General features: G+C 41.3%; 1 protein-coding gene across 1 annotated transcript; it reads right to left on the bottom strand.

The window, feature by feature from the left end:
- Window positions 1–243: 243 nt before the first annotated feature.
- LOC117508687 (rhomboid-related protein 4-like) lies at window positions 244–26,909 on the bottom strand. The gene is made up of 8 exons (XM_034168502.1): window positions 26,835–26,909; window positions 19,257–19,418; window positions 14,990–15,269; window positions 11,962–12,094; window positions 2,990–3,078; window positions 2,442–2,498; window positions 874–1,017; window positions 244–784 (listed from the first exon to the last, which is right to left on the bottom strand). The coding sequence occupies exons 2-8, from the start codon at window positions 19,407–19,409 to the stop codon at window positions 675–677; spliced, it is 966 nt and encodes a 321-aa protein (XP_034024393.1). The 5' UTR covers window positions 19,410–19,418; window positions 26,835–26,909; the 3' UTR covers window positions 244–674.
- Window positions 26,910–27,309: the final 400 nt, after the last annotated feature.

The raw sequence follows: 27,309 nt of genomic DNA, 5'->3' as shown, positions 1-27,309 counted from the left end.
ACAAAACTTTTTTTTTTATGTTACAACACAATATATCTCTTAACAGACAAATCATGAGCCACATAGTGCAAACACACCCAGTGCAACAGCTTGAACATGGATGCACATTAATACTGTCATCTTAATTATCACGTTATCCAAATGAGCTTTGAAATCAGAAATATATGGTTTTCTTTCCTTGCAAATTTAAGATTTTATAATCTCAAAATATTTGTGTTTTCTTTCCTTGTAATTTTTTTTTCTTCAAAATACCCACCACTTTCTTTTTAACTCACAATGGCCATAATACAGTCCTATTAATGAGTATCCTGGTCGATACCAAATTTTTTTCTTCCCCTTTATACTTGTGATTGTCCCATTACGTTCTTGGAGATAGGTGGAAAGTTTAATTTAAACAATGTGGCCATCTCCTAAAGAAACAACTGGATTCACTATTCTGGCACAAATGGTGTTTAAAACAACAACAACAAAAAAGTCCAAATGAATTTGCATATGAGAAAGACAGAGATCCTCTGTGTCACAGAACTGTCCTTCAAAGCAACAATTTATTAGGTATCAATGCAGCTTTTATGATAAAACTTCAACTCTTTGGACAGCTGCACACACGTGCACATTTTGGAGCAGACCTCATATGTTCAACCCTCTTCTGTCTCTTCATCAACTCATGTGCATATTCATCTGTCAAACCTGGTCAGTCGTCGTCTCCTCAGTTCGTCAGCTGTCATCGGCTCCTCAGACACATGGAAACCATAAGGAGGAGGAGCTCCCCTCTCATTGGTGCGCACTACACAACATTGACAGATTTGCCTTAGTTTTATTTGGCGAACAAGTTGGAATCCAGTGCTGGTCTACACACTGATACTCCCCTCTTACCTCTGTCATTCATACTGTTTCTGATGGCTGCCTCCAGCTGCTCCTCCTCTGTTAGTCCACCTGTGTAAGACGCCATGTGATTTGATGTATAGTCCCTTGTTTGAGGTTGGCCTCCAGAGTAACGGCCACCTGTACCAGTGGAACCTACACAAACACAAAGTATTTAAAAGTTAAGACAACTGACTGTCACATGTGGAGCAGAGCACTCATCCGCCCGGGTTGCAATCTGCTGATCTTAGAGAACAGTCTTAGACCTGTAGACCCACGTCTACAGATTAGCATGTCAGGTCCTTGTCCACTAAGCTAACTGCTCTACAAGAGACATTGGCCTGAAGGAAAGAGAGACAGGAGGCAGAGCTGAAGATGCAGCAGTTTTCTTCACGCCGAGTCACACTCTGACGGATAGAGTAAACAGATTAGTTATGTATTTAAACGTTTTGTCCACTGGCACGTGTCGATCTCCTGTGGAATTCGGGCACTAATGGACATATGATGTCGATTTTCCACAGAGATCTGTACTGAGCAAAAGTACTTTTCTGGTTTACAAACAAAAATGCTACATTTAAGCAGAGTTTGGTGCTCTGAAAGTATGATGTCATGTTCAAACTCCACTGGGTCTCCTCGCTGAGAGAGAGAGACAGTGATGCAGTCATTATGACTGTCCTTTCTCCACTTGTGTGGGACTTCTGACCAATCAGAATCACAGAATGAACCGTTGGACAGTGACAGAAAAAAAAAGAATGACATGTAGAGGACAAAATGGCAAATAAATGTGCAAACAGCGGGAAAGTTTTCCACCTGATCACCGTTCAAACACACAAAACCTTCTGACAAACTTGGCAGACATCAACTGACAAAGAATACAATTTGCGAATGGGAAAAGGACTTTTGTCAGACAAAAATGAATACAGTCTGCACCTCACTTTCAAATATGAGAGCGATCGGGGCATGTTAGATTATGATATAATGTAAAATATACATTATATGAGTTTTTCCCAAATAAATTTAAATGGCCACAAAATCTGTAACCTGGATCAAATCTGAATCAAACTTTATTGGTCAATAAAGGATACCATCCTACATATCGCTCTCAAATACTAAAGAAATTCAATTTTTTTTTTTTTGACAGATTTATGAATTTTTGAAAATCCAATGTTAAAGGACAGGGATTTTTCCAACTTTCCAAGATTTTTCCTGACTTTGACATCTGACCTTGAAAATTTAATCAGTTCTTGTCTATCAGGATATGAATCCTCTGGAAAAATGTCATAACAATATTTAAAAAAAACGGCATTACCGGCTGTTCACAAACAGACAAACAAACAAACAAACAAACAGGGGTGAAAATATAACCTCCGACCAACATCGTTGGTGGATGTAATTAATTGTGGTGGTGAAAAGAGGCAAAATAAAAAAAATTACTGTCAAGATTTCTATGTAGTGGTTTTTCTAACAAGTGCTTAAACAAGTACCACTTAAAAACATTTTAATAAATAAATGGTTTAGCAAATGTTGACTTATAAATTCTAGATAGGCCCATTTACATCCATCCTTAAATGTTGTTGTACCTGATGAGCTGTAGTATGTCGGTGGCTGGGTGTGGTATCCAAATGACATCACAAGCCCTGGTAAAGAAAAAAAGAGGTTAATTTCAATATAATAAACATTAAAATATATTAATCTACTACACACTTAAGTCAGCATCTCCAGTTTTAAAGTTGTCAAATCATTTTAAATCTACAGACAATTTTGATGACAAATGCAAAGCCGTGTTGACATCTCAATCTGTTCTGACTAATGTTACCAGAAAAAGGAAATTGTCTGCCTCTCACGATAACTACTTCCATTGGACAATATATTGTCCCAGCATACCACTGATATAATTTTGACACAATAGTATAACAAGGAGCTACAGGGTAACAACATGTTAGTTTCTAAGTTACAGAGGTGGCTTTTGTCAAATTTCAGGAGCATACAGACCACTCTCTTATCATATCCATCTTTTAATTTCAAACTTGAAGGTCTTCGGTGTATAGCAATAAGAACCTAACTGGCCTTGTCTGTTGGAGATTTTACATGCAAGTTTACATAGCAGTGTATTAACTGAGATTCAGACCTGCACACGTCATCATGATGGCCTTCAGTGGCCCAGTGGTGTAGAGGAGACCCACAATGATGCCTGACAAATGGCCAATGAAAGAGGTCCTGAAAAAAAAAAAGAAAAAAAAAAAAAAAGACAAAACATGCAGATAAATTTCCAACTGATGATAAATTTACAACCTTGTCATTTACTGGATATGGTCCGACTTGACATTTTACACACATAATAAGAACAAAAACACAACACTTAACATGCTAGACTTAACTCTGTGCCACTTTTTGTGGACTGGGTGGTGGTTTTCATAATTGGTGCCTTGGGGCAGAATAACAACATATGACCAGCATACAGGCTCAGTAACAGTTGTGCCATCAGTGGACTTAACATCTCCAAGGTACTGATACCTGCCATCAGTGTCAGTGGTGCTAACGTAGAACTTAAATAATACTACAATTTCACTCAACTGAAATAGTGAAGCACCAACTTCTTAGATGGACTGTTAGTATTTAAGCACACAGCAAGCCAAACTGTCTCAGATATTTCAAATAAAATGCTCGGAAAGGACAAGCATGGTCAGTCCACAACAACTACCAACAACTGCTGGTGGGACTCTGGTGACTGGACTCCTCTTTCCAGCACACAGCTGTTACTCAGTATGTGTCAACTGTGACACAAAAAATAAATAACAAAAAAATCATCCCCGTACAGTTGTTATGAAGGGGGGAAACTAACTACAGAAAGTGAAACCCTCTTTGTATCAGGCTGTAAACATGATGTGTATTTTAAGTATGTTATTTTAACATGAGGGTCACTGAGGTGAGACTTGCTTTTGGAGCCAGCATCAAGTGGCCATTCAAGGAAATGAAAGTACAGTTTTTTTCACTTCTGCATTGGCTTCATTTATAAACATCAAGGCTGGGGCTTGGTTGCCTTCCTGCAATTAGGGATTGAATCCACTCATGAATGAGTTAAGAGGCAGCAACCCCCCAAATAAACACACACACATATGCATTAAACTTTATTTGAATAAGTCTGCAGGATGGCTGGCATCACACAACTTTTTTAAAAATCATTTTGTAATTCTCCCTATCCAGTGTTCCAGCTAGCTTTTATAAAGGGCAGGGTGCTGGCAAGAAATGAGGGCACTCTTCAACGTAAAACTGCAAAATGTGTGCAGCTGCAAACCTAATCTGTTAATCATTAAAAGTATTATTATAAATTAACAGTCTACTACAAAGTGAAGTATCAGTCTTTAATTTTTATTTGCAGATATTAGACCAGCTGGAACACACCTGTCTTATATAAAGAGAAAAAAGACCCAGAATGCATTGCATCGTCAACCTCCACCCCCAGTCAGCTGAATTTCTGGTCCCAGTGTATGAGAAAGTCATGCAGGTTGATCTGATTTTGATTTTGCAACTGTATGATTAAAAAGGCTTGAAGAGAAACAGACGGCAGGGTCGCGAATCTCAGTCGGACAGCTGTGCCAGCAATTAGCACTGCTAGCTGTTAGCGATGTCTATGCTTACTGACTGTGGCTGAAGAAAATAAAGAATCAAGAAACACATATGTGACGATGGCAACCGGGCATTTCATGACAATCACATAGAACCATAGGACCTTTGAAATACTGAAGCATACGAAGCCCCAAGAAGACAGACGCAGCATTGGACAGCAGGACGGTATCTCCAAGACTGCCGTGTGGTGCTTCAAGAGAGGTAAAGTCATTGGGATGCGGTTGTGTTGAAAGGCATGCGTTTATTATTTGTTAGTTTGTCCAGTCTGGTTTACACCTATTTGATGTATTTTTAATGCTGTGTGATTACAGTGAAATCGCAAGTGCAGTTAACTGTAAATCTCTTCAAAATAAGGCAAATAACAGAAGTGCACCTTTACGGTGGCTAGGAGGTGACTATATGTGGTAGGGAGAATTGTGGTGCATTATTGTAAAGTAATTGATTTGAAGTTTACTGACAGAATCATCACTTTATCAGCAAAGTTATTTTGAGCTGGGAACAAGGTTGGTTCTGACTAGTTTGCATTTTGTGCATTTTGTGATATGATACCACATGAAACTAAAACAACAAATCCTTCCTTTACCATGTGTGACTTTAATGAAGCTCCCACATTTACAATTCTTCTCCCACTTTTTCTTTGTGTGCACTGGTCTGATTCCAAACACAATGTAACATCATAACTATGAATACACCAACTTGTCCTAACACTGGTTACACTGGTCATTGCATCTCCACAACTATATGGCCCCAAATGTTTACTGTTTTTTTTTTTTTAAATCATGGCTTATGAGGCGTCCAGGGGGCATCCGGAAAAGATGCCCGAGCCACCTCAACTGACTCCTTTCGATGTGGAGGAGCAGTGGCTCGACTCCGAGCTCCTCCCGAGTGACCGAGCTCCTCACCCTATCTCAGCTCTCTCTTCACCACAACGGTCCGATACAGCGACCGCATCATTGCAGATGCTGCACCGATCCGTCTATCGATCTCATGCTCCATCCGTCCCTCACTCGTGAACAAGACCCCGAGATACTTAAACTCCTCCACTTGAGGCAAGGACACTCCACCGACCTGAAGAGGGCAAAGCACCTTTTTCCGGTCGAGAACTATGGCCTCGGGTTTGGAGGTGCTGATTTTCATCCCGGACGCTTCACACTCGGTTGATGAAGCCAACAGAACCACATCGTCCGCAAACAGCAAAGACGAGATTCTGTGGTTCCCAAACCAGACCCCCTCTACACCCTGGCTGCGCCTAGAAATTCTGTCCATAAAAATAATGAACAGAACCGGTGACAAAGGGCAGCCCTGGCGGAGGCCAACGTGCACTGGAAACAGGTTTGACTTACTACCGGCAATGCGAACCAAGCTCCTGCTGCGGTCGTACAGGGACCGGATAGCCCTTAGCAAAGGACCCCGGACCCCCTAGTCCCGGAGCACTCCCCACAGGGTGCCCCGAGGGACAAGGTCGAACGCCTTCTCCAGATCCACAAAACACATGTGGACTGGTTGGGCGAACTCCCATGAACCCTCGAGCACCTGATGGAGCGTGTAGAGCTGGTCCAGTGTGCCGCGACCAGGACAAAAACCACACTGCTCCTCCTGAATCCGAGGTTCGACCATCGGTCGAATTCTCCTCTCCAGTACTCTGGAATAGACCTTACCGGGGAGGCTGAGGAGTGTGATCCCCCTATAGTTGGAACACACCCTCTGGTCCCCCTTCTTAAACAGAGGGACCACCACCCCGGTCTGCCAATCCAGAGGCACTGTCCCCGATCGCCACGTGATGTTGCAGAGGCGTGCCAGCCAAGACAGTCCCACAACATCCAGAGACTTAAGGTACTCAGGATGGATTTCATCCACCCCAGGAGCCTTGCCACCGAGGAGTTTTCTAACCACCTCGGTGACTTCGGCCTGGGTAATGGATGAGTCCGCCTCTGAGTCCCTGGTCTCTGCTTCCTCTTCGGAAGACGTGACGATGGGATTGAAGAGATCCTCGAAGTACTCCTTCCACCGCCGACAACATCCCCAGTCAGGGTCAACAGCTCCCCACCCGCACCGTAAACAGTCCTGGTGGAGAGCTGCTTCCGCCTCCCGAGGCATCGGACGGTTTGCCAGAATCTCTTCGAGGCCGACCGATAGTCCTCCTCCATAGCCTCCCCGAACTCCTCCCAGACCAGAGTTTTTGCCTCTGCGACCGCACGGGCTGCGGCACGCTTGGCCTGCCAGTACCTGTCAGCTGCCTCTGGGGTCCCACCTACCAACAAAGATAAGTAGGACTCCTTCAGCTTGACGGCATTCCTTACTTCCGGTGTCCACCACCGTGTTCGGGGATTGCCGCCGCGACAGGCACCAGAGACCCTGCGACCACAGCTACGAGCGGCCGCATCAACAATGGAGGTGGAGAACATGGTCCACTCGGACTCCATGTCTCCAACCTCCCCCGGGATCTGGGAGAAGCTCTCCCGGAGGTGGGAGTTGAAGACCTTGCTGACAGAGGGTTACGCCAGTCGTTCCCAGCAGACCCTCATGATACGTTTGGGCCTGCCAGGTCTGACCGGCTTCCTCCCCCTCCCAGCGGATCCAACTCACGACCAGGTGGTGATCGGTTGACAGCTCTGCCCCTCTCTTCACTCGAGTGTCCGAGACACGTGGCCGAAGGTCAGATGATACGACTACAAAGTCGATCATCGACCTCCGGCTCAGGTTGTCCTGGTGCCACGTGCACTTATGGACACCCTTGTGCTCGAACATGGTGTTCGTGATGGACAAACTGTGACGAGCACAGAAGTCCAACAACTGAACACCACTCGGGTTCAGATTGGGGAGGCTGTGCTTCCTGACCACGCCCCTCCAGGTCTCACTGTGGCCGCCCACGTGGGCATTGAAATCCCCCAGAAGAACAATGGAGTCCCCAGTCAGAGCGCTATCTAGTACCCTTCCCAGGGACTCCAGGAAGGTCGGGTACTCTGCACTGCCGCTCGGCCTGTAGGCTGAGACAACGGTGAGAGACCTGTGCCCGACCCAAAGGCGTAGGGACACGACCCTCTCGTTCACCGGCGTGAACTCCAACACATGGCGACTGAGCTGGGGCGCAATAAGCAATGCGACCCCAGCTCTCCGCCTCTCCCCGTGGGCAACGCCAGAAAAATGAAGCGTCCAGCCCCTCTCCAGGAGTTGGGTACCAGAGCTCAAGCTGTGAGTGGAGGTGAGCCCGACTATCTCTAGTCGGTATCTCTCAACCTCCATCCCCCCTAGTGAGGTGACATTCCACGTCCCAACAGCCAGGGGCTGTGAGCATGGACCGGGCCACCGGGCCACCTGCCCTCGACCGCCACCCAATCCTCTCTGCACCCGACCCCCATGGCCCCCTCTGCAGGTGGTGAACCCACAGGAGGGCGGGCCCACGTCGCTCTTTCGGGCTGAGCCCGGCCGGGTCCCATGGGCTAAGGCCTGACCACCAGGCGCTCACGCTCCAGGCCTGGTTCCAGGGTGGGACCCCGGCTCCGCCATACCGGGCAACGTCTCGGTCCTTGATTTTTTTTTTTATTGGTCATGGAGGTTCTGAACTGCCCTTAGTTTGCCTTAGAGGTGTTCCTAGCACATCCCATTGGGAGGAGGCCCCGGGGAAGACCCAGGACATGCTGGAGGGACTACATCTCTCGGCTGGCTTGGGAACGCCTTGGGGTTCCCCCGGAGGAGCTGGGGGAGGTGTGTGTGGATCGGGAGGTCTGGGCGGCTTTGCTTGAGCTGCTGCCCCCACGACCCGACTCCGGATAAAGCTGAAGAAAATGGATGGATGGCTTATGAAAACAGATGAATTATCATTGTTTCTATATCTTTTCTCAAAACATTGAAGGTCCAATACTCAACAAGTATCACAACTGATGCCTTGATATGCTTAATACTGCTTATATAAAAACATACATAAACTGTAGTGTGGTGTTTGTGTGCAACATAGCTTTTTATTTCTTTAGTTATACTGCATAATGTGTGGTGCATTAATATTTTCTTTTACACATTTTCACCTTTTCTTTGCCTTTATCCCAAATTGATATCACAACTTGCAGGTTTGTTTGATAAGATTACTAACCCCAAGACCCGTAATCGTTTTCATATTTATGGCTTCCCCAAACCTAACTGACTTTAAACGTAGAACTCCAAACAGACCCAGATATGCCTGAGCTACGACACTGCTTAACAAGAAAGAAAGAAAGAAAGTTAGTGTTTCACATCGCAGTTTAGTGATGTAGAAAAGTTAAATTAAGTACACATATTTGTATATGGCTCATCAATTCCACTTAGTGCAGAAATGTAGTAAAACGCAGGCCCAGAGTAATACTGATTGAAGCAATTTAGTTGTATGAAATATTGTTATCACTATCAGTATTACAATTATTATTATTTCTCCATGTAATGTGGAATTGCGTCAGGAAGGGCATCCGGCGTAAAACCTGTGCCAATCCAACATGGAGCTACACCTTGGATTTGCTGTGCTGACCCCGAGTGTAAACAAGGGAGCAGCCGAATGGACTTACTATTAGCAGTAGTATGACAAAATGTCTTCAAAAGTGGACCTTAACTCTAAGGTTGTTGTGGAGGAGCCATTGCATCATCTGCCTGGATAAGCCCCTGGTTTGCACAGTCTGTGTAAGCAGGAAGAATGAAGAACTTGTTCATTTATGTGGAAAGCGCAACCTGATTGACAGTTAAGGTTTTATCCATGCTTTTATGCTGTGCCATCCTCAGAAAGAGACTTTGAGCATATATGGGGGAAAAAAGCAAAGCGTTTCTTTTTGTTTTTACTCGCTGCAGGTGTGCTACTTTGTTTAAAGGGGCTGCTGTTTCAGCCGCGCTAACACAGCCAGAGGATGCGCAGACTTTGAAAAAAAAAAAAAAAAGTGTAAATATGTTTGTAAAACTCAGCGCAGATGTGCTGGTACTGTTTGCTGCGTCATCACCGTAGTGTTAATTTAGTCAAACCAGATGAGATGATATATCTTCGTCAAAGACCATTTTTTTCATGACGAAAACGAGACGAGGACGATGCTAACACGAAATTAACATGCATTATAGTTGATGAAAAAAGATGAGACTAAACTGTTTTGCATGAAATAAAATCTCTCAAGTTTCATCAACAAGCTCTTACGGTTTGAAAATGTTTCCAAAATGTGTCACATTCAGCAGAGTTCACTCTAACGCCGTCCTGACACAAAATCAGATATAAAATGTACCGTGAGCACATTTGAGAATGCGCGGGACGTCCACACATTCAAACCGTTCAAAAATCGTTTTTTAAAATAACGTTGTCTCCATTTTGTTTGATTCTGCTCGCTGCGCCTGCTCCTCAGTCTCCTGTCTGCAGGAGGTGTCTTCCTGCTGTGTGCTTGAGCAAAGATCTGTGCAGACTACAAGAGTGGACACTAGCGTCTAAAAAGATATCTAACATTTTTTCTTACTAACTAGGAACCTAAAAGCTAAAATGTTTGTTTAATAACTGTGCATTTAAGAAGACAACAGCATTAAATTACATTACACGTCACGCGAGTATTCAAATAAATAAGTAAATGCGTTGCAGAGGAAAACCATCTGATGCCAATAAACATTTAATGGAAAAACAGTTTATTTTGATCAGCTCCAATTAAAGATACTGTATGCTGATTTTTGAACACAGCGGCAAACAGCAACAGCCATCCAATATGAATTTGTTTTTAACATTATATATATATATATATATATATATATATATATATATATATATATATATATATATATATATATATGTAACAAATAGCATGAAATAACAAAATAATGAAATATGAAGTGTGCATCATATTTAAATTAAATTGGCTCAAGTTGTGGCTCTTACAATAGATAAAAACATTACCAGTCTTGAATTGTTTATTTTATTCTGCTTTAACAAATTTCCAGCCAATTTCACATCCAACAAAATAAAATTAACAGACTTTCATTTGACTAAAACATGACTAAATAAAAATGGTATGTGAATTACTAAATATGACTAAAACTAAAAAAGAAATTTGACAATAGACTAAGACTAGGACTAAATTTAAAAAACAGGTGAGAAAATTAACACTGTCACCACTCAGACACAGAGATGACGTGAGCAGTGTCACATCAGCTCGGCACATGTAGCGCTGATACTACGTCAGAAAACACAGGGACAGGATTACTAGTACATGTTATGAACATTCTAGACTTTAGTTCGATAATACCATTACCAAATATAGACCCCTAACACTGACAGCATTAGTGCCATTAGTGTCAGGGAATGACTTACGTACACCTTGTGCACATTATCTGAACATGTGACCTGAAGAAGTGGACAAATTTGCTTTAAAATCCATGCAGTGACTTGTAGATTACATATATTAGATACCCTGAAACATGACTGAACTTCATGATTAAAAGAACCTACTTGAAGGGTCACTGAGTTTGTGGTACTGTCTTCACCTTTGCCCCCATTGATAACTTGTCAGCACCAGCACCTCAAACAGATTTTGTCCTCCGTTTTAACATTAGCATCTATGCCAGGGGTGGCCAAGTTCGGTCCTCGAGAGCCACATTCATGACACTCTTAGTTGTCTCCCTGCTCCAACACACCTGAATCCAATGAAAGACTTATTAGCAGGGTTTTAATGAGCCTTTCACCCAAAGGTGCAAGTTCATAAATAATTTTTCAGGAAGTTAATACATGTTGCAGATTTTAATGGTTTCACCCTCAAATACACCATAAACACTGAATGGATGTGTTTTCTCAGCCTGTTATTGGCTCAGCGATATAAGGCGTGAGATGACAATATGTAGACCTGGGTTCTATTTACGATCATGCTATCTCTCTGTGTCCTTTTTTAGTGAAGCAGATAACTGTAACAATTGTTTATTTCTGGAAACAAGCACAAAATTGGCACACATACACCTTAGACCAGGGGTGCTCAAGTTCGGTCCTCGAGAGCTACCTTCCTGACACTCTTAGTTGTCTCCCTGCTGCAACACACCTGAATCCAATGAAAGGCTCATTAAAACCCTGCTAACAAGTCTTTCATTGGATTCAGGTGTGTTGCAGCAGGGAGACAACTAAGAGTGTCAGGAATGTGGCTCTCGAGGACCGAACTTGGCCACTCCTGATCTATGCCAATCCATCAAGTTTTAGTTGGGATGAAGATAAGACTTTATTGATCTCACAGTGGAGAAATTCACACGTTACATCAACTCTTAAAAACACACAAGATGAGTGCAGGCAGAGGAAAATATGCATCAAACAGTGTGTGCAAAGATATGCAATAATAATAATACTTGTAACAATAAAATAAGAAAATGAGGTAGAAATATATATATATGTATATATATATATATATATACACACACACACACACACACACACACACACACACACACATAGGGGGTTTATAGTTATAGTATGGGATCTGTCATAATGTTTTCTGGTTGCTAACTCACCCAGGTGCAGTTATGTGGATCAGTATGAGCTCCACCCAGCTAGCATAATGATTGGGCACAGCAATTCCCATGACATAGGTCACACCCCCTGGGTGATAGTGATTATTCACTACCTTCAGAGCAAACAGGACACCTGGGGAAAACAACAACAATATTAATAAACAGAGGTTAAGGCTTGAGAGCCCCAAGGATATTTTCTTGAGCTTACCATACCTTAGGAAATTCCCCTTTAAGGGACTTTCTTTTAGTATAATGCCCATGTGTTTCATATCAAAAAGTTCAGAACAATCTCAGTTTTCTGAATGTGAGACATACAACACTATAAAGACATGATCTATTCATAGATATGTGATGAAAAATTGACTAGGGCACAGGAGAGCATCATTTGGGCTCCAAGGATTAATTCATTTTTTTAAAATAATAGCTTAAGGCCCAGTCACAGTATGACGTGCAGAGCAAAAGGATTAGTTGGATATTTAAATATTTTGTCCGTTGGCAAATACGTCAGTCTCCTGTGGAATTGGGGCACTAATGGACAGATGTTGTCACATTTCCACAGAGTTCTGCGCTGAAAAGAAATATTGTCCTGGTTTACAGACAAATATGCTGCATTTGAGCGCCTTGGGGCAACTGTTTGTTGTGATTTGGCGCTATATAAATAAAATCGATTTGATTAGAGCAGAGTTTGTAACTCTGAAAGCATGAAGTTATGTTTTTTCACTCCAACAGCTCCGCTGCATCTCCTCTCTGAGGGAGAAAGCAAGAGAGAGAGAGAGAGAAAGAAAAAGAGCATTGTATTTCTTCCAGACATGGAAATACACTTGTTGTGTCAGTCCTTTCTCCGCTTGCTGGACTTTTGACTAGGGATGCACCGATCCCGATACCAATATCAGGTATCACCCTGATCCTGTATTCATTTACTCGTACTTGTAATCATAAAATGTCTCTAATACTCCGTGACCCAATATCCCTTTACAGCAGTGAGATGTTAACCTCTGTGTGATTTTCACACTCACGTGCTGAAATTTCCGGACTATAAACCACTACTTTTTCATACATTCTGAACACTGCAGCTTAAACAATGATACGTCAGTCAATGCTGTCCACTGATTGGCTGAAAGCCGCTGTCCATCATGTGGAGTAAATTCACACACACACACACACACAGTAAATAAAAAGTCTTATTCATTATCATATGATCTTGAAGAAAAATAATCCACACAACGCCTCCTGAGTTTCGAAAACAACATCTGAAAATACTTTAATTCCTCGTGTGGCTAAAAAACGTTCCTCTGTGACTTCGGCACTTTGCGCCGCAGTTGCTCCATCACAACTCCTATCAGTGTTTCAGCGGCGGAGATGGTCCATCAGGTTGGTGAGTTTCTGGTCTTGGTGAGCCCTTGATCTTGGTGTTCAGTTCAATGGGAGAACGGGTTGGCCCGCTACAGGGGTAATCCGTTTGCGGAATGTCCGTTCCTCCTCCACAAGCCGCAATTTGGGCAAGAAGTTGAGTCACTGCTCCTCGTTAATGGCTCATTTACCACATGCTTCAGGCTATTGTCTCGGAACGTGAGGAAATTATCCCATGATACACAAAGAAAAAATAAAATAATGTTAAAATTACTCCATTTTGCCTCTGTGTGTCACAGAGATACCGCGCAACACTGTGTGTGCCTGTGTGCCCACGCTGTGTTCCTCCAATATTACATGTTCCACCTTTGGAAAAAAATATGGTTTGAATTTGTGTATATTACCTGTACGTATTTAGTTAAAAGTTAAAATAGTGTGTAGAGTGAAAGGATGTTTAACGCAGTGTCACACATTGTAAATAAAAAAGAGCTGATAACAGAGAAGCTTCTTTTTGTCAAAATGAATCTGCCCCTCACATTTTCAAAAAAGCTTTTAGTGCTCACAGACATAAACAAAGTTATTGATGGACAGTTTCAGTTCAGTTATTGGTGTTGTATATTTCGTAGTGCTGAATTCCACAGGTTACGTTTCAGAGAGATGTCTGGCAGCGTCATGTTTGTTAAGAAACACAGTTAATGTCGAAGGACAATTTGTTGTAGTCAAAAAGTGAAGTTACATGATTTAAGTGAAATGTTTGTAAATAAAAACAAAGCTAATGATATTGGTAGCATTTACAGCCAAAACGTAAGGAACAACTGATGAATAAAACATGTTTTCAAAGTCATCACAAAACTGTAATGGTATCATTAAGTATTCGCATCAGTACTCGGTATCAACGAGTACTCAAATGTATGTACTCATACTTGTACTCAGTCTGAAAAAAGTGGTATCGGTGCATCCCTACTTTTGACCAATCAGAACTTTTGACTGTACTTTTGAGCAATCAGAACTCCGGAATTAACAGCTGGAGAACAGCAGGAAAAATAAATGACACGCAGAGGACAAAACGGCAAAAAACAAGCAAGCAGCCGCAATGTTCTCTGCCTGAAATCCACTCAAACTCTCACAAGAGTTTGCGTGTTTGTTTGATGCACACTCTCACGAGAGCACCGATTTCGAGGTTAACAGCAAACGGCTCGCTGTTGCTGTTGTTTGCACAGCAATCTACTCTGAGAAATCCATTAAGAAAAACTGATATTTTGATACAGAAACGGGTGTTTAGATAGTCCAGCTGGCTACTTCCTGACATCTTCATCTTGTGAAGCTAGTTCCTGTGACCCACCTACTCTTTTTCATTGGCTGTTGGCAATGTGCGCTTGCAGTTAGACCAGTAATCAGCACACACTACGTGATTACGTCCAGAGTTGGCTCAAAAATTCAAACGTTTGACTGACTGTGACTGAAGTCAGGTTGGGTCTGTCCGCCTCATACATTTGCCAATTCGGGTCTTTATCATTACGCCACTAACGGATTTCTGTGCCAACTAGCCCCTGCAACTAGCACTGACTGGTGCAGATGCTGCCCAACTGTGAATCATGGATAAAATTGGGAAAAAAAAAAAAAAAAAAATCTTGTAGTGTGCCCTCAGCTTTAGTGAATTTTCAATGGGCAGCTGTACCTGAGAAGCCAACAGCACACTGCATGCTGTATGATGGGTCTTGGGTTAGCTCCGTGAGTGCTGCCTCCAGCACTAAATACACCAATCCAGTAAGCAGAGAGAAGACTACGAGCAGAGAGAGGAACCAGGCTCCACCCAGTCGTCGCTCCAGCTTGATACCCTTCCAGAGAAATGAAACCATGTTGAAGTAGAGATGCCAATCATCTGCATGGTGCAGTGGGGACAGGAGGAGGCGGCGCCAATCCTTTAACCAGTATGCCTGATGGACGCTCACACAGGCCTAGGACGTGGACAGACAGTCGTGTTATAAAAAGGATAAATGAAAGCCATTAAAAGCCAAAGCTTCTCTTAAAGACATGTCAAAGATTATCCCGCCTGACACCAGGTGAATCTCAATATATTTATTGTGTATTGACAGAAAGGAATTTTGACAGAAAGGTATTTTGACAGAAATGAATAATGAGAAAAATAGATCAAATTTTTATGTATCAGCTGCGCCGTCTATTACTCAAACAAAACACCAGAAAAGAATATTAACAGAAACCAAATGGCTGTGCAGCAGCGCACATTTCATGACGGACATTTTAAATATACTGGTGGTGTTGACAGTAGTTCACATCTATATTAGGAGAGCAGGTTCTGTCATTAACATCGAATTTGAAGAGTCAAGTGCCCTTTCATTTAGTAGATCATGTGAAGCCTTATGCACCTTCTTGTGACCTGTATTCTCAGAATGGCTTCTCTTTCAGAGCTGGTCACAACTCAAACTACTGACAAGAAAATAGACCCTGATGAATTTTGAGACATGCTGTTCAATGTCCCTGACTTTTTGCCAAATATATAAACACAGCTCTCAGGATCATCAAATCCAGACTGGACAAGGTACCAGACATCCCTGTATTGCTACAAAAACCAAAGACTACATGAGGGACTGTGGATTGTGCGCCATTGTTTGTCTGGTTGTTGTATGCACAGGTTTGGGCACCCCTGATGATTTCCATGATTTTCCTTTATAAATCATTGGTTGTTTGGATCAGCAGTTTCAGTTAAATACAGTGAGGAAAATAAGTATTTGAACACCCTGCGGTTTTGCAAGTTCTCCCGCTTACAAATCATGGAGGGGTCTGAAATTTTCATCTTAGGTGCATGTCCACTGCGAGAGACATAATCAAAAAAAAAAAAAAAAAAAAAAAACTGTAAATCACAATGTATGATTTTTTTTAAATAATTTATTTGTATGTTACTGCTGCAAATACGTATTTGAACACCTGCCAATCAGCAAGAATTCTGGCTCACACAGACCTGTTAATGTTTCTTTAAGAAGCCCTCTTATTCTGCACTCTTTACTTGTATTAACTGCACCTGTTTGAACTTGTTACCTGTATAAAAGACAAGTGTTCACACAATCAATCACACTCCAACCTGTCCACCATAGCCAAGACCAAAGAGCTGTCTAAGGACACCAGGGACAAAACTGTAGACCTGCACAAAACTGGGATGGACTACAGGACAACAGGCAAGCAGCTTGGTAGAAGACAACACCTGTTATGATTGTTTATTAGAAAGTGGAAGAAACACAAGATGACTATCAATCTCCGTCGGTCTGGGATTCCATGCAAGATCTCACTTTGTGGGGTAAGGATGATTCTGAGAAAGCTCAGAACTACACAGGAGGACCTGGTCAATGACCTGAAGAGAGCTGGGACCACAGTCACAAAGATTACATTAGTGACACATGATGCTGTCATGGTTTAAAATCCTGCAGGGCAGCAAGGTCCCCCTGCTCAAGCCAGCACATCTCCAGGCCCGTTTGAAGTTCACCAGTGACCATCTGGATGAGCCAGAGGAGGCATGGGAGAAGGTCATGTGGTCAGATGAGACCAGAATAGAGCTTTTTGGAATCAACTCCACTTACCATGTTTAGAGGATGAGAACAACCCCAAGAAAACCATCCCAACCGTGAAGCATGGGGGTGGAAACATCATACTCTGGGGGTGCTCTTCTGCAAAGGGGACAGGACGACTGCACCGTATTGAAGGGAGGATGGATGGGGTCATGTCTTACAAGATTTTGGCAAACAACCTCCTTCCCTCAGTAAGAGCAATGAAGATGGGTCATGGCTGGGTCTTCCAGCATGACAATGACCCCAAACACACAGCCAGGGCAACTAAGGAGGGGCTCCGTAAGAAGCATTTCAAGGTCCTGGAGTGGCCTGGCCAGTCTCCAGACCTGAACTCAATAAAAAAAATCTTTGGAGGGAGCTGAACTCCAAACCTGAAAGATTTGGAGAAGATCTGTATGGAGGAGTGGACCAAAATCCCTGCTGCAGTGTGCAAACCTGGTGAAAAACTACAGGAAACATTTGACCTCTGTAATTGCAAACAAAGGCTACTGTACCAAATATTAACATTGATTTTCACAGGTGTTCAAGTACTTATTTGCAGCAGTAACATACAAATAAATTATATATAAAAAAAAAAATCATACATTGTGATTTCCGGATTTTTTTTTTTTTCTTTTTTAGATTATGTCTCTCACAGTGGACATGCACCTAAGATGAAAATTTCAGACCCCTCCATGATTTCTAAGTGGGAGAACTTGCAAAATCGTAGGGTGTTCAAATACTTATTTTACTCACTGTAGGATTTACTTTACTGTATAATACTGTCAAAATCTCATGCCAGTTCATGCTTAACCCTATTTATATGTCTATATGCAAATTTATTTTACACCTTGAAATAAAACAATAAAAAAAAATGAACAAGATCATGTGGTTGGGATTCATTCTCTCTAAGAGCCTGATTTAGCATCACATCCTTTAAGACAGTTATTCCCACACTTAAGAATGTTGTAGCACACACTGAAATCTAAAAATTAATAATAATAATAATAATAAAAAACTAATAATAATAATAATCACACACACACACCTGGTCAATATTTGACTGGAAGACCACTTCAGAAGACCATGGGCTTTGTGTTTGTCCATGCAGAACTGAAGTTGCACCAGGAAGGGCGTCCGATGACAAACGTGCAGATTTGTATTGAATCTGCTGTGGAGACCCTGAACCACTGGGAGCAGCTGACTAATAAAACTAATAAATATTTGTTACTAATTCTAAACTTTACTACAAAACTGAAAATCAAAGATGATTTTATTTTTATTTAACTGCATTTATATCCCATGAGCCACCTGCACCGCCTGGGTGTGTCGATGTAGTGCCATAAAGCAGTTCCTCCTCACTTTTGTTTCTATGAATTTAAACTTTTCTGGGGTGCACAAACCTCATTTTCTACTGACACAATGATTATACTGTATGTGGCGCCTCTGGACCAGCTACATTCTTAAAGTTCATCTGTTATATATTTTCTTTTTTACATTCAAAGATTCTAGTCAAAACACTAGCAGGGGTGGTGGCCAAGTGGTTAATGTGCTTGGTTTTAGTTCGGAAGGTTCTGGGTTCAAATCCCACCCCTGCCACATTTCTCCATGTAATGTGGAGTTGCGTCAGGAAGGGCATCCGACGTAAAACCTGTGCCAAATCAACATGCAGATCCACCTTGGATTTACTGTGGCGACCCCGACTGCAAACAAGGGAGCAGCTGAAGGGACTTACTTTTACTAGTCAAAACACTGATCAGTTACCTTTAGTCAAGGATTACATAATACTTTACTCTTATCTGAAATTGTGTTAAATCAGTGTTAAATCACAGAGTTTAGGATTAAATACAGAGCAGGTGCTGTGTGTCTACCTCAAGAACATTTATGCAGCAGAATGCATGTCTGCAACAACTTTTTCAGGTTTTCACACAGATGTCTCTCAGGCACAGAATTTTTCTTATGATGTTTTAACATTTTCAAAATAATGGGTGGTGGTGGGGATGGGGAATTTAAAACAAATTCGATCAGAAGTGATCAAAGAGCACAGCAAAGCCACATCCACATTCTGAAGTATCACAGAAAATGTTACATGAGATTTTAAATTCAGTAAAAATAAAATGTCTCAACTTGTTCAAATAAACTTTGCCTTATTCCTGTCTATTAGGGTAGGGCCAGAAATGTGACCTTGACCAATCCTCACCAAAATTAAACCAGTTCTTTCCATCCACAAGCTCAATGCACCTGCCAGATTTTAACAAAGTGGAACAAAGTGTTCATATCTTGCTAACATACATACAAACATAGTTACACAAACCAAGGTGATTCATTACAAGATCTCCAGCAGCATCACTAATAAAATGAGTCTGGCAGTGAGTGCTGCATTACCTGCATAAGTGGAGCTGCAGGAAACAGGTAAAGGTAAACATTCACTCCTAGTATTGCCAGGGTGACAGGTGGGATGTTGTCAAAACCAACTTGGAAGAGCTGAGAAGCTAGGAGCAGCAAGCCCAGCTGGGAACCCCTGTGTCGGCGATGCATACTGAAAGACTGAAGACAGAGAAATATAACTTTTTGTATCAGTCATTTATGCTCTATTATGAATTTGCAGAGGAACAAGCAATGAAAAAAAAAAAACCAAAACAAAACAGACAATGTCTACTGTCAGTGCACTACCGTATGAGAAGTCACATTGTAATTTTAGCCGTTTCTGTCCAAAAACGCATCATGAAGAGGGAATATAAATAATTCACACTGAAAATGAATCTACTGTATTTTCCCAGACGGTAACTTGCAGGTACTAGTTTATGAGGTCCTGCAACTTATAATCCAAAGCAACTTGTTTATGGAAAAAAATACTGAATTATTAAATATTTTTAAAAGAATATTCAAATTACATTCCACGTTTACCTCACAGATAAACATCTGCTCAGTGGTGACAATGGTTATTTACTGCATTTAGGGCCCCATCACACTAAAGGGGATAATGTGATTATTAACCATCATTAACCATTAATAACAAGATGACAAAGTAAAACCTCTTAAATCATTCTAAAGTCAGTTTTAAGCACAAACAAGGCGACAATCGGAGAATCGCTGCCGACGTTCCAAAATGACGCAGGTGCAACAGCAGCAGACTCAGATGTGCTGCTGGGGTGTTCTCATCGGTCCCCCGTCTTTTATTATGAAATAATGCTGAATTTATGTGAAAATGATTGTTATACAAAAGCTTCAGATATCTGTCACTGAGGCAGATGATGACTAGAGTGCAGTTTTAAGCAGAAACGAGGTGATAACCGGTGTGTCGCTGCTGGTGCTCAGAAATGACGCTACTGATGCTTTGAAATGACGCATGCGTGGTGAAGGCAGGCTGGGCAGATTTTTAGGAGGGACCGTTCGGCCAGTGACACCAGCACTCGAGGTCTGGGTGGAAAGCAAGCCGGGGGAGGGGTGGTGGCAGGGCAAGCACTGTGGTCCACTCTTTTGAAGACCTGCCGTGTTACACTGCTGGAACGATTACATGTAGACCAGGGTCCCCAGTGGAGTGCATGTGTGATTGGATTATTACGGACATCTAATCACCGACATGCACACCCACAGCTGTTATTATCGGCAGGGTTGAAGGTAAGATTACATACTTGCAGAAACTGTGCTACTTCAAAAGTTTTTGCTCGTATCATATTAAAGATATTAAAGACTGCCCTTAACCCAGAGGAAGACGATTACATTGGCTTGCAAAAGTATCCAGCCCCTTGGTATTTCATGCATTTTAATTTGTTTATGGCATTTCAAATACAAAAAGTAAATCAGGCTTCTCAATATAAAAACTTGTAAAATTATCTTCCTTAGACTCAAGCTGAAAGTAAATCTCTACAACTTGATATAAATTAATTAAAAATATAAAAGCCAAGATGATGGGTTGCATAAGTAATCAGCCCCTTTGGTACACTCAACAAAAATATAAACGCAACAATTTTGGTTTTGCTCCCATTTTGTATGAGATGAACTCAAAGATCTAAAACTTTTTCCACATACATAATATCACCATTTCCCTCAAATATTGTTCACAAACCAGTCTAAATCTGTGACAGTGAGCACTTCTCCTTTGCTGAGATAATCCATCCCACCTCACAGGTGTGCCATATCAAGATGCTGATTAGACACCATGATTAGTGCACGTGTGCCTTAGACTGCCCACAATAAAAGGCCACTCTGAAAGGTGCAGTTTTATCACACAGCACAATGCCACAGATGTCGCAAGATTTGAGGGAGCGTGAAATTGGCATGCTGACAGCAGGAATGTCAACCAGAGCTGTTGCTCGTGTATTGAATGTTCATTTCTCTACCATAAGCCGTCTCCAAAGGCGTTTCAGAGAATTTGGCAGTACATCCAACCAGCCTCACAACCGCAGACCACGTGTAACCACACCAGCCCAGGACCTCCACATCCAGCATGTTCACCTCCAAGATCGTCTGAGACCAGCCACTCGGACAGCTGCTGAAACAATCAGTTTGCATAACCAAAGAATTTCTGCACAAACTGTCAGAAACCGTCTCAGGGAAGCTCATCTGCATGCTCGTCGTCCTCATCGGGGTCTCGACCTGACTCCAGTTCGTCGTAGTAACCGACTTGAGTGGGCAAATGCTCACAGTCGCTGGTGTTTGACACGTTGGAGAGGTGTTCTCTTCATGGATGAATCCCGGTTCACACTGTTCAGGGCAGATGGCAGACAGCATGTGTGGCGTCGTGTGGGTGAGCGGTTTTCTGATGTCAATGTTGTGGATCGAGTGGCCCATGGTGGCGGTGGGGTTATGGTATGGGCAGGCATCTGTTATGGATGAAGAACACAGGTGCATTTTATTGATGGCATTTTGAATGCACAGAGATACCGTGACGGGATCATGAGGCCCATTGTTGTGCCATACATCCAAGAACATCACTCATGTTGCAGCAGGATAATGCACGGCCCCATGTTGCAAGGATCTGTACACAATTCTTGGAAGCTGAAAATGTCCCAGTTCTTGCATGGCCGGCATACTCACCGGACATGTCACCCATTGAGCATGTTTGGGATGCTCTGGACTGGTGTATACGACAGCTTGTACCAGTTCCTGCCAATATCCAGCAACTTCACACAGCCATTGAAGAGGAGTGGACCAACATTCCACAGGCCACAATTGACAACCTGATCAACTCTATGCGAAGGAGATGTGTTGCACTGCATGAGGCAAATGGTGGTCACAGCAGCTACTGACTGGTATCCCCCCCAATAAAACAAAACTGCACCTTTCAGAGTGGCCTTTTATTGTGGACAGTCTAAGGCACACTTGTGCACTAATCATGGTGTCTAATCAGCATCTTGGTATGGCACACCTGTGAGGTGGGATGGATTATCTCAGCAAAGGAGAAGTGCTCACTATCACAGATTTAGACTGGTTTGTGAACAATATTTGAGGGAAATGGTGATATTGTGTATGTGGAAAAAGTTTTAGATCTTTGAGTTCATCTCATACAAAATGGGAGCAAAACCAAAAGTGTTACATTTATATTTTTGTTGAGTGTATAATAACTGTAAATAATCAGTTTAATTGCCAGTTTTCTTCAGACAAGTCAGGGGATGGATACATGAACATTTCCAAGTCACTGAATGTGTCTTGAACTTTATTTAAATCAACTACGAAGAAATACAAATAGTATGGCACTCTATGGTAAATCTGTGTGGAGTAGACAGTTCTCAAAAACTGAGTGACTGTGCAAGAAGGAGAAGCGTGAGGAAAGACACCAAGACAACCCAGAAAAAGTTACAGGATTCTGTGGCTGTGATTGGAGAAATTGTGCATAGTGCATGTTTTGCATTTTGTATCCCTAGTTATACAGCTTCATCATGAAGTGGTACAGGGGAGGGTTTTCTTTCACCAAAACATTAAATCTAGGCTTGCATCTCAGATGTACCTTCTGGTAAACTGTAGCTGAACTTTCAGGTCTTTTTTTTTTTTTTTTTTTTTTTTTTTTTTTAGAAAATGCTCTTCTATACCATTTAACATGAAGCTGTGTAACTGGGGATACAAAATGCAAAACATGCACTATGTTTTGCATAAACCGGGAAAATCTTTCTGCTCAGTGCAGATCTCTGTGGAAATGTGACATCACATGTCCATTAGCGTTACAACTCCACAGGAGACTAATGAATTTCCCAACGGACAAAATATTTACATATGTAATTAATCCTTTTGCTGTGTCAGTCAGAGAGTGCGACACAGCCCTGTCCCAGCTGCAAGACTGTTTATCACAAAATGGGACTTATTTGAGTGCCCAGATCTGGAGACATACACACAGACTGTCCTGTTCTATACTGTAACCTGTACTGACAATGTTGCAGCAAAAAAGCACATTCGGCACCGGGTCTTTCCAAACCAGAAACCCTGGATGATCAAAGAGATCTACACACTTCTCAGAGCTCATGATCTCGCATTCAAATCAGGTGACAGGACTCTGTACAGCATGGTGAGAGCGAACCTGAGGAGGGGAATGCCAAAAGGCTCTACAAAGCGAAAACAGAGGTGCATTTCATGGACAATAACACAAGGGGAGTGTGGCAAGGAGTTCAGCTAATTCCAAACTTCAAATGAAGTTCAGATGTAAAGTACAACACCACTGAATGTTAATGTGGATTTGATTCTATATATGACCAAGTACTAAATATTATCGCCGCTGGATATTGTTCAGTTTTGTTTTAAGGACTAACATAACTGAAATGATTTATAAGCTGCAAAAATTTCGATTTTATATACACATCTCCGTAAATAAATTTGTAAATACACCATGTGCTACTCAACTGAACAAACTTGTTAAAATATGCATTTTTTAATAAAATAAAATAATAAGTGCACCCTGGGATCTATGAGTATAAATGTCATCCAGGTTTGATTGCAAATTATGACCTTGTACACTCAGGTGTACTATTGTTGAAAAAGTACTGTTATGCAAGCTTTGGGAAATACTTTTGTGCTCAGTATGACTGATCATTGATTGAGGTGTGCCTGTAAGCTGTTGCAATAATGTCTGCAAAAACCAGATTCGTTTATCATTCTTGTTCCTGATGTTATGCATCTTTATCCTTTTTAACTTTAGGTGATTTTCATCGTTATTTTGGAGCATAAGAACAAAATGTGTGGCTATTGTTTTAGAGCAATTACAAACATAATAAAATAACACAAAAATCAATGTTTATTTTGATGTATAATACTCAAGTTTGTATTTGTTAGAAATATGCACACTGACCAGCTTGTTCTGGACGATGTCAGGCAGCTGAAACTTGAAATCTGTCGTTGTTATATAATTTATAGAAAAGTTATGTTGTGGTAAAACACCTTATATTGCTTATATTGCATTAAATATGTCACATATAAACATATTTTGGGGTTAATTACTTTTTGCAGACCTGAAATAGACAGTGTGAGGAAAGTTGGGATATATTGCTTGAACGCGTTCCGAAATATCAAGTGTGAAAATTTGTGTTCCATTTGTCCAAAAATAACTGTAGTGTCCGTAGACAATGATATTACATTACAGAAATCTATGTACAATCCACGTACATCAATACAACAGCATTATTTCTGTGTTTTGTGTTGCCATTCACTTGTCATAGCATAGTCACCCAGGAAATACAGCACAATGATAAATTTCAGAAAAAATATATGGAGTTTCCATTCATCAGGTGTAGTGTCCGTAGACAATATTACATTACAGAAATCTATGTACAATCCACGAACAACAATACAACAGCATTATTTCTGTGTTTTGTGTTGCCATTCACTTGTCATAGCATAGTCACACAGCAAATACAGCACAATAATAAATTTCAGAACAAATATATGGAGTTTCCATTCATCAGGTGTAGTGTCCGTAGACAATGTCACAATGGCTACTTAAAATACCTACAATGTCATGTATTTAATGAAATCAGTTTAATATATATTTGTCAATGTTAAATGATAAACATATCATCAAAGTTATATTTTAGTGAGTTTATTACCACAATTACAATCTTCTAAATTGCATGGTATGTCCTGTGCCACAATCTACAAAGTAGAAAATACTTAAAAACCGAGGTATTTCTGAATTTGATGGTTGACAAAGTTCTGTGAATTTTATATGGGTACATTTTATATATCAATGCAAAGTGATTAAGTTCATGGCTAAGGAAACAAAGCAGTCATGAATGTTTAATTGACACGTTGTAAATGACTTGATCGGAAAATTGATTAACATGTTTGTGGAGCTCTCAGATGACATTAAATGGAAATATCTCAAAGACTTTCAGTACTTAAGCTTTTGGGTGTGCTTACTGATTTAATTGCATGCCAATCGGGACAGCGATTAGCTTTAAAACAAACATGGCAGAGTTTGCGTTGCTGACAGACAATTCTTTGATTTTTTTTTTTTTGAGGTAAAAAGTCAGTGCACAGCATCACTGGAGTGCACAGCATCACTGGAGTACACGTCACAATTTGGACTCCTATTTAAAGTTCATGTTGGACTTTAGCAGCAGTGGAACACCAAAATGTAAGTCCCTTTTCTGTTTTTTATAAATTAATATGAGCGAAGCACTGCGAAGCGTGGCACAGTGGTGTGAAGCTCGCTCTATGGTAGACAGAGGCACAAACCGGGAATGGCACAAAAATTCAGCCCCAGTGGAGAAAAAGCCACAAACCGGGCAAAATTGTCGTAAAAAGCTGCAAAAACCCACAAGCCGATGGTAGAACATAGACATTATAAAGACATATATACATACATATTATATACAGACATATTATAAAGAGTACATGCCAGGTTGGTCACTGAGGCATAAGAAATGCGGCCGCCATCTTGGAGCGGTGATCGTAGTGATTCTGTCACAAGGCACAGTCATGGTTTGATTTTATAATCTTGTTTTCTTTTTTAATCTTTCAAACACAATATGTGTGAAATACCAAGTGTACCAATACTTTTGGAGGGCACTGTATCCTAACCTAATGATGAGTGCAAAATGAGTGTGGTATTATTACTGTTTTGTTTAAGAATGTTTAATTTTCACTGTTGCTGCACTTTCTGTGAAATCACATTCATATTGTACATCATATTGATGACAATACTGCAATATGATATCGTAATATTGTAGGCTAAAAAAAAACAAAGCTTAAAAAGGCAGGGGTGAAAGGCACATATATATATATATATATATATATATATATATTTAAAAGGTGGGGGGTCTGGGGGGACAGAAGCGGAAAGGTTTTAACCATGCTCATGCTCCACCAAAGCATTTACTGAAAAAAAGTCTGAAGGACCTAAATGACATGGTGAGATGCTGAAGAGCTTCGTTCGTCATGTCCGCAACATATACATATTATAATTTCAAACAACAAGGGTCTATTCGTATAACTGAACTCATAAATATTGATTATTTGTATATTACTGAAGGAGATAGAGTACTGGTAACTCCCATTGCTAGATCAGAGATGTAAGTTCTTTGGAGGACTAAGAAAAAACATTTTCTTTTTGTTAAGTCTCTCAGCGTCCTTGCATTAACAGATAAAAGAGAAATTTCTTTTCTTTTTTTTATCTGAAACACAGAACAAAAACAAAGACTGATACAAAGCCGGAAGTAAATAATCAACGACTTTAATGAACACATACATAGGCTAGTCTTCACGTCGCGCCCCCTACTGTTCTAGCGTTAAATTGCATTCCGACATCCGCCAACGCATCGGAGAACTTCGGCAGGGCCACGCCCACATCGACGCGAGCGTGATTACGAAGTCGTAGAAGCATAAATTAGCCTTAACTGAGAACCTACACGTCAGTCCAAAGTATCCACATCTACTACCCGGCAAAACAACACATATTTTAAATGGACAGACAAATTCACCATTATTAAAACAAAATAAACTTACTGTAAACAGCTTTTAAAGTTTACCCCTTACCTGGTTCTAGATTGGTGGCGATTGTGCTAGTTCTTATCGCAGACTGTGATCTTACTCTTCTTGTGTACGTTCAGTTTGAAAGTGTCTGAGCGCCACCTATTGGACTGGAATGCGATCGTCTCGCTCTCGCTCTGAACACTCTGAAACTCTTAACTCATCCGAGAAATGAGTCACTTTCGCTGTGGAAAAAATACATTTACTTAAGCTCACGTTTATTCTTAAATTTTTCCGTTTTGCTTTTAGTAAAGTATAGTTTTTCAAAGAGAGCAATTGTACTCCGTGCATGTATGTGTGCATCCATCCGTGTGTGTGTTACATTTTGATAGGTTCAGTGGCGGTTCTACACTGAATTACTCTCCGGGGGAGACCCCCTCCAGATGCTCCCACACACACACACACACATAAAAATACAACATTTTGCAGAAACACTTTTTAAAAATTATTTTATTATTATTTTTAATATTTTAGAAGTGCC

The sequence above is a fragment of the Thalassophryne amazonica genome, chromosome 4, assembly GCF_902500255.1.
Source record: "Thalassophryne amazonica chromosome 4, fThaAma1.1, whole genome shotgun sequence".
Classification (NCBI taxonomy): domain Eukaryota; kingdom Metazoa; phylum Chordata; class Actinopteri; order Batrachoidiformes; family Batrachoididae; genus Thalassophryne; species Thalassophryne amazonica.
This window is presented reverse-complemented; position numbering and strand designations above follow the sequence as displayed.

Coding starts and splice junctions, on each gene's coding strand:
- LOC117508687 (XM_034168502.1), bottom strand. CDS start 19,409: ATGCATCGCCGACACAGGGGTTCCCAGCTGGGCTTGCTGCTCCTAGCT. Junction 12,095..14,989: donor GTGTGCTGTTGGCTTCTCAG/GTACAGCTGCCC, acceptor TGTTTTCCCCAG/GTGTCCTGTTTGCTCTGAAG. Junction 1,018..2,441: donor GACATACTACAGCTCATCAG/GTACAACAACAT, acceptor GTGTTTGTGTAG/GTTCCACTGGTACAGGTGGC.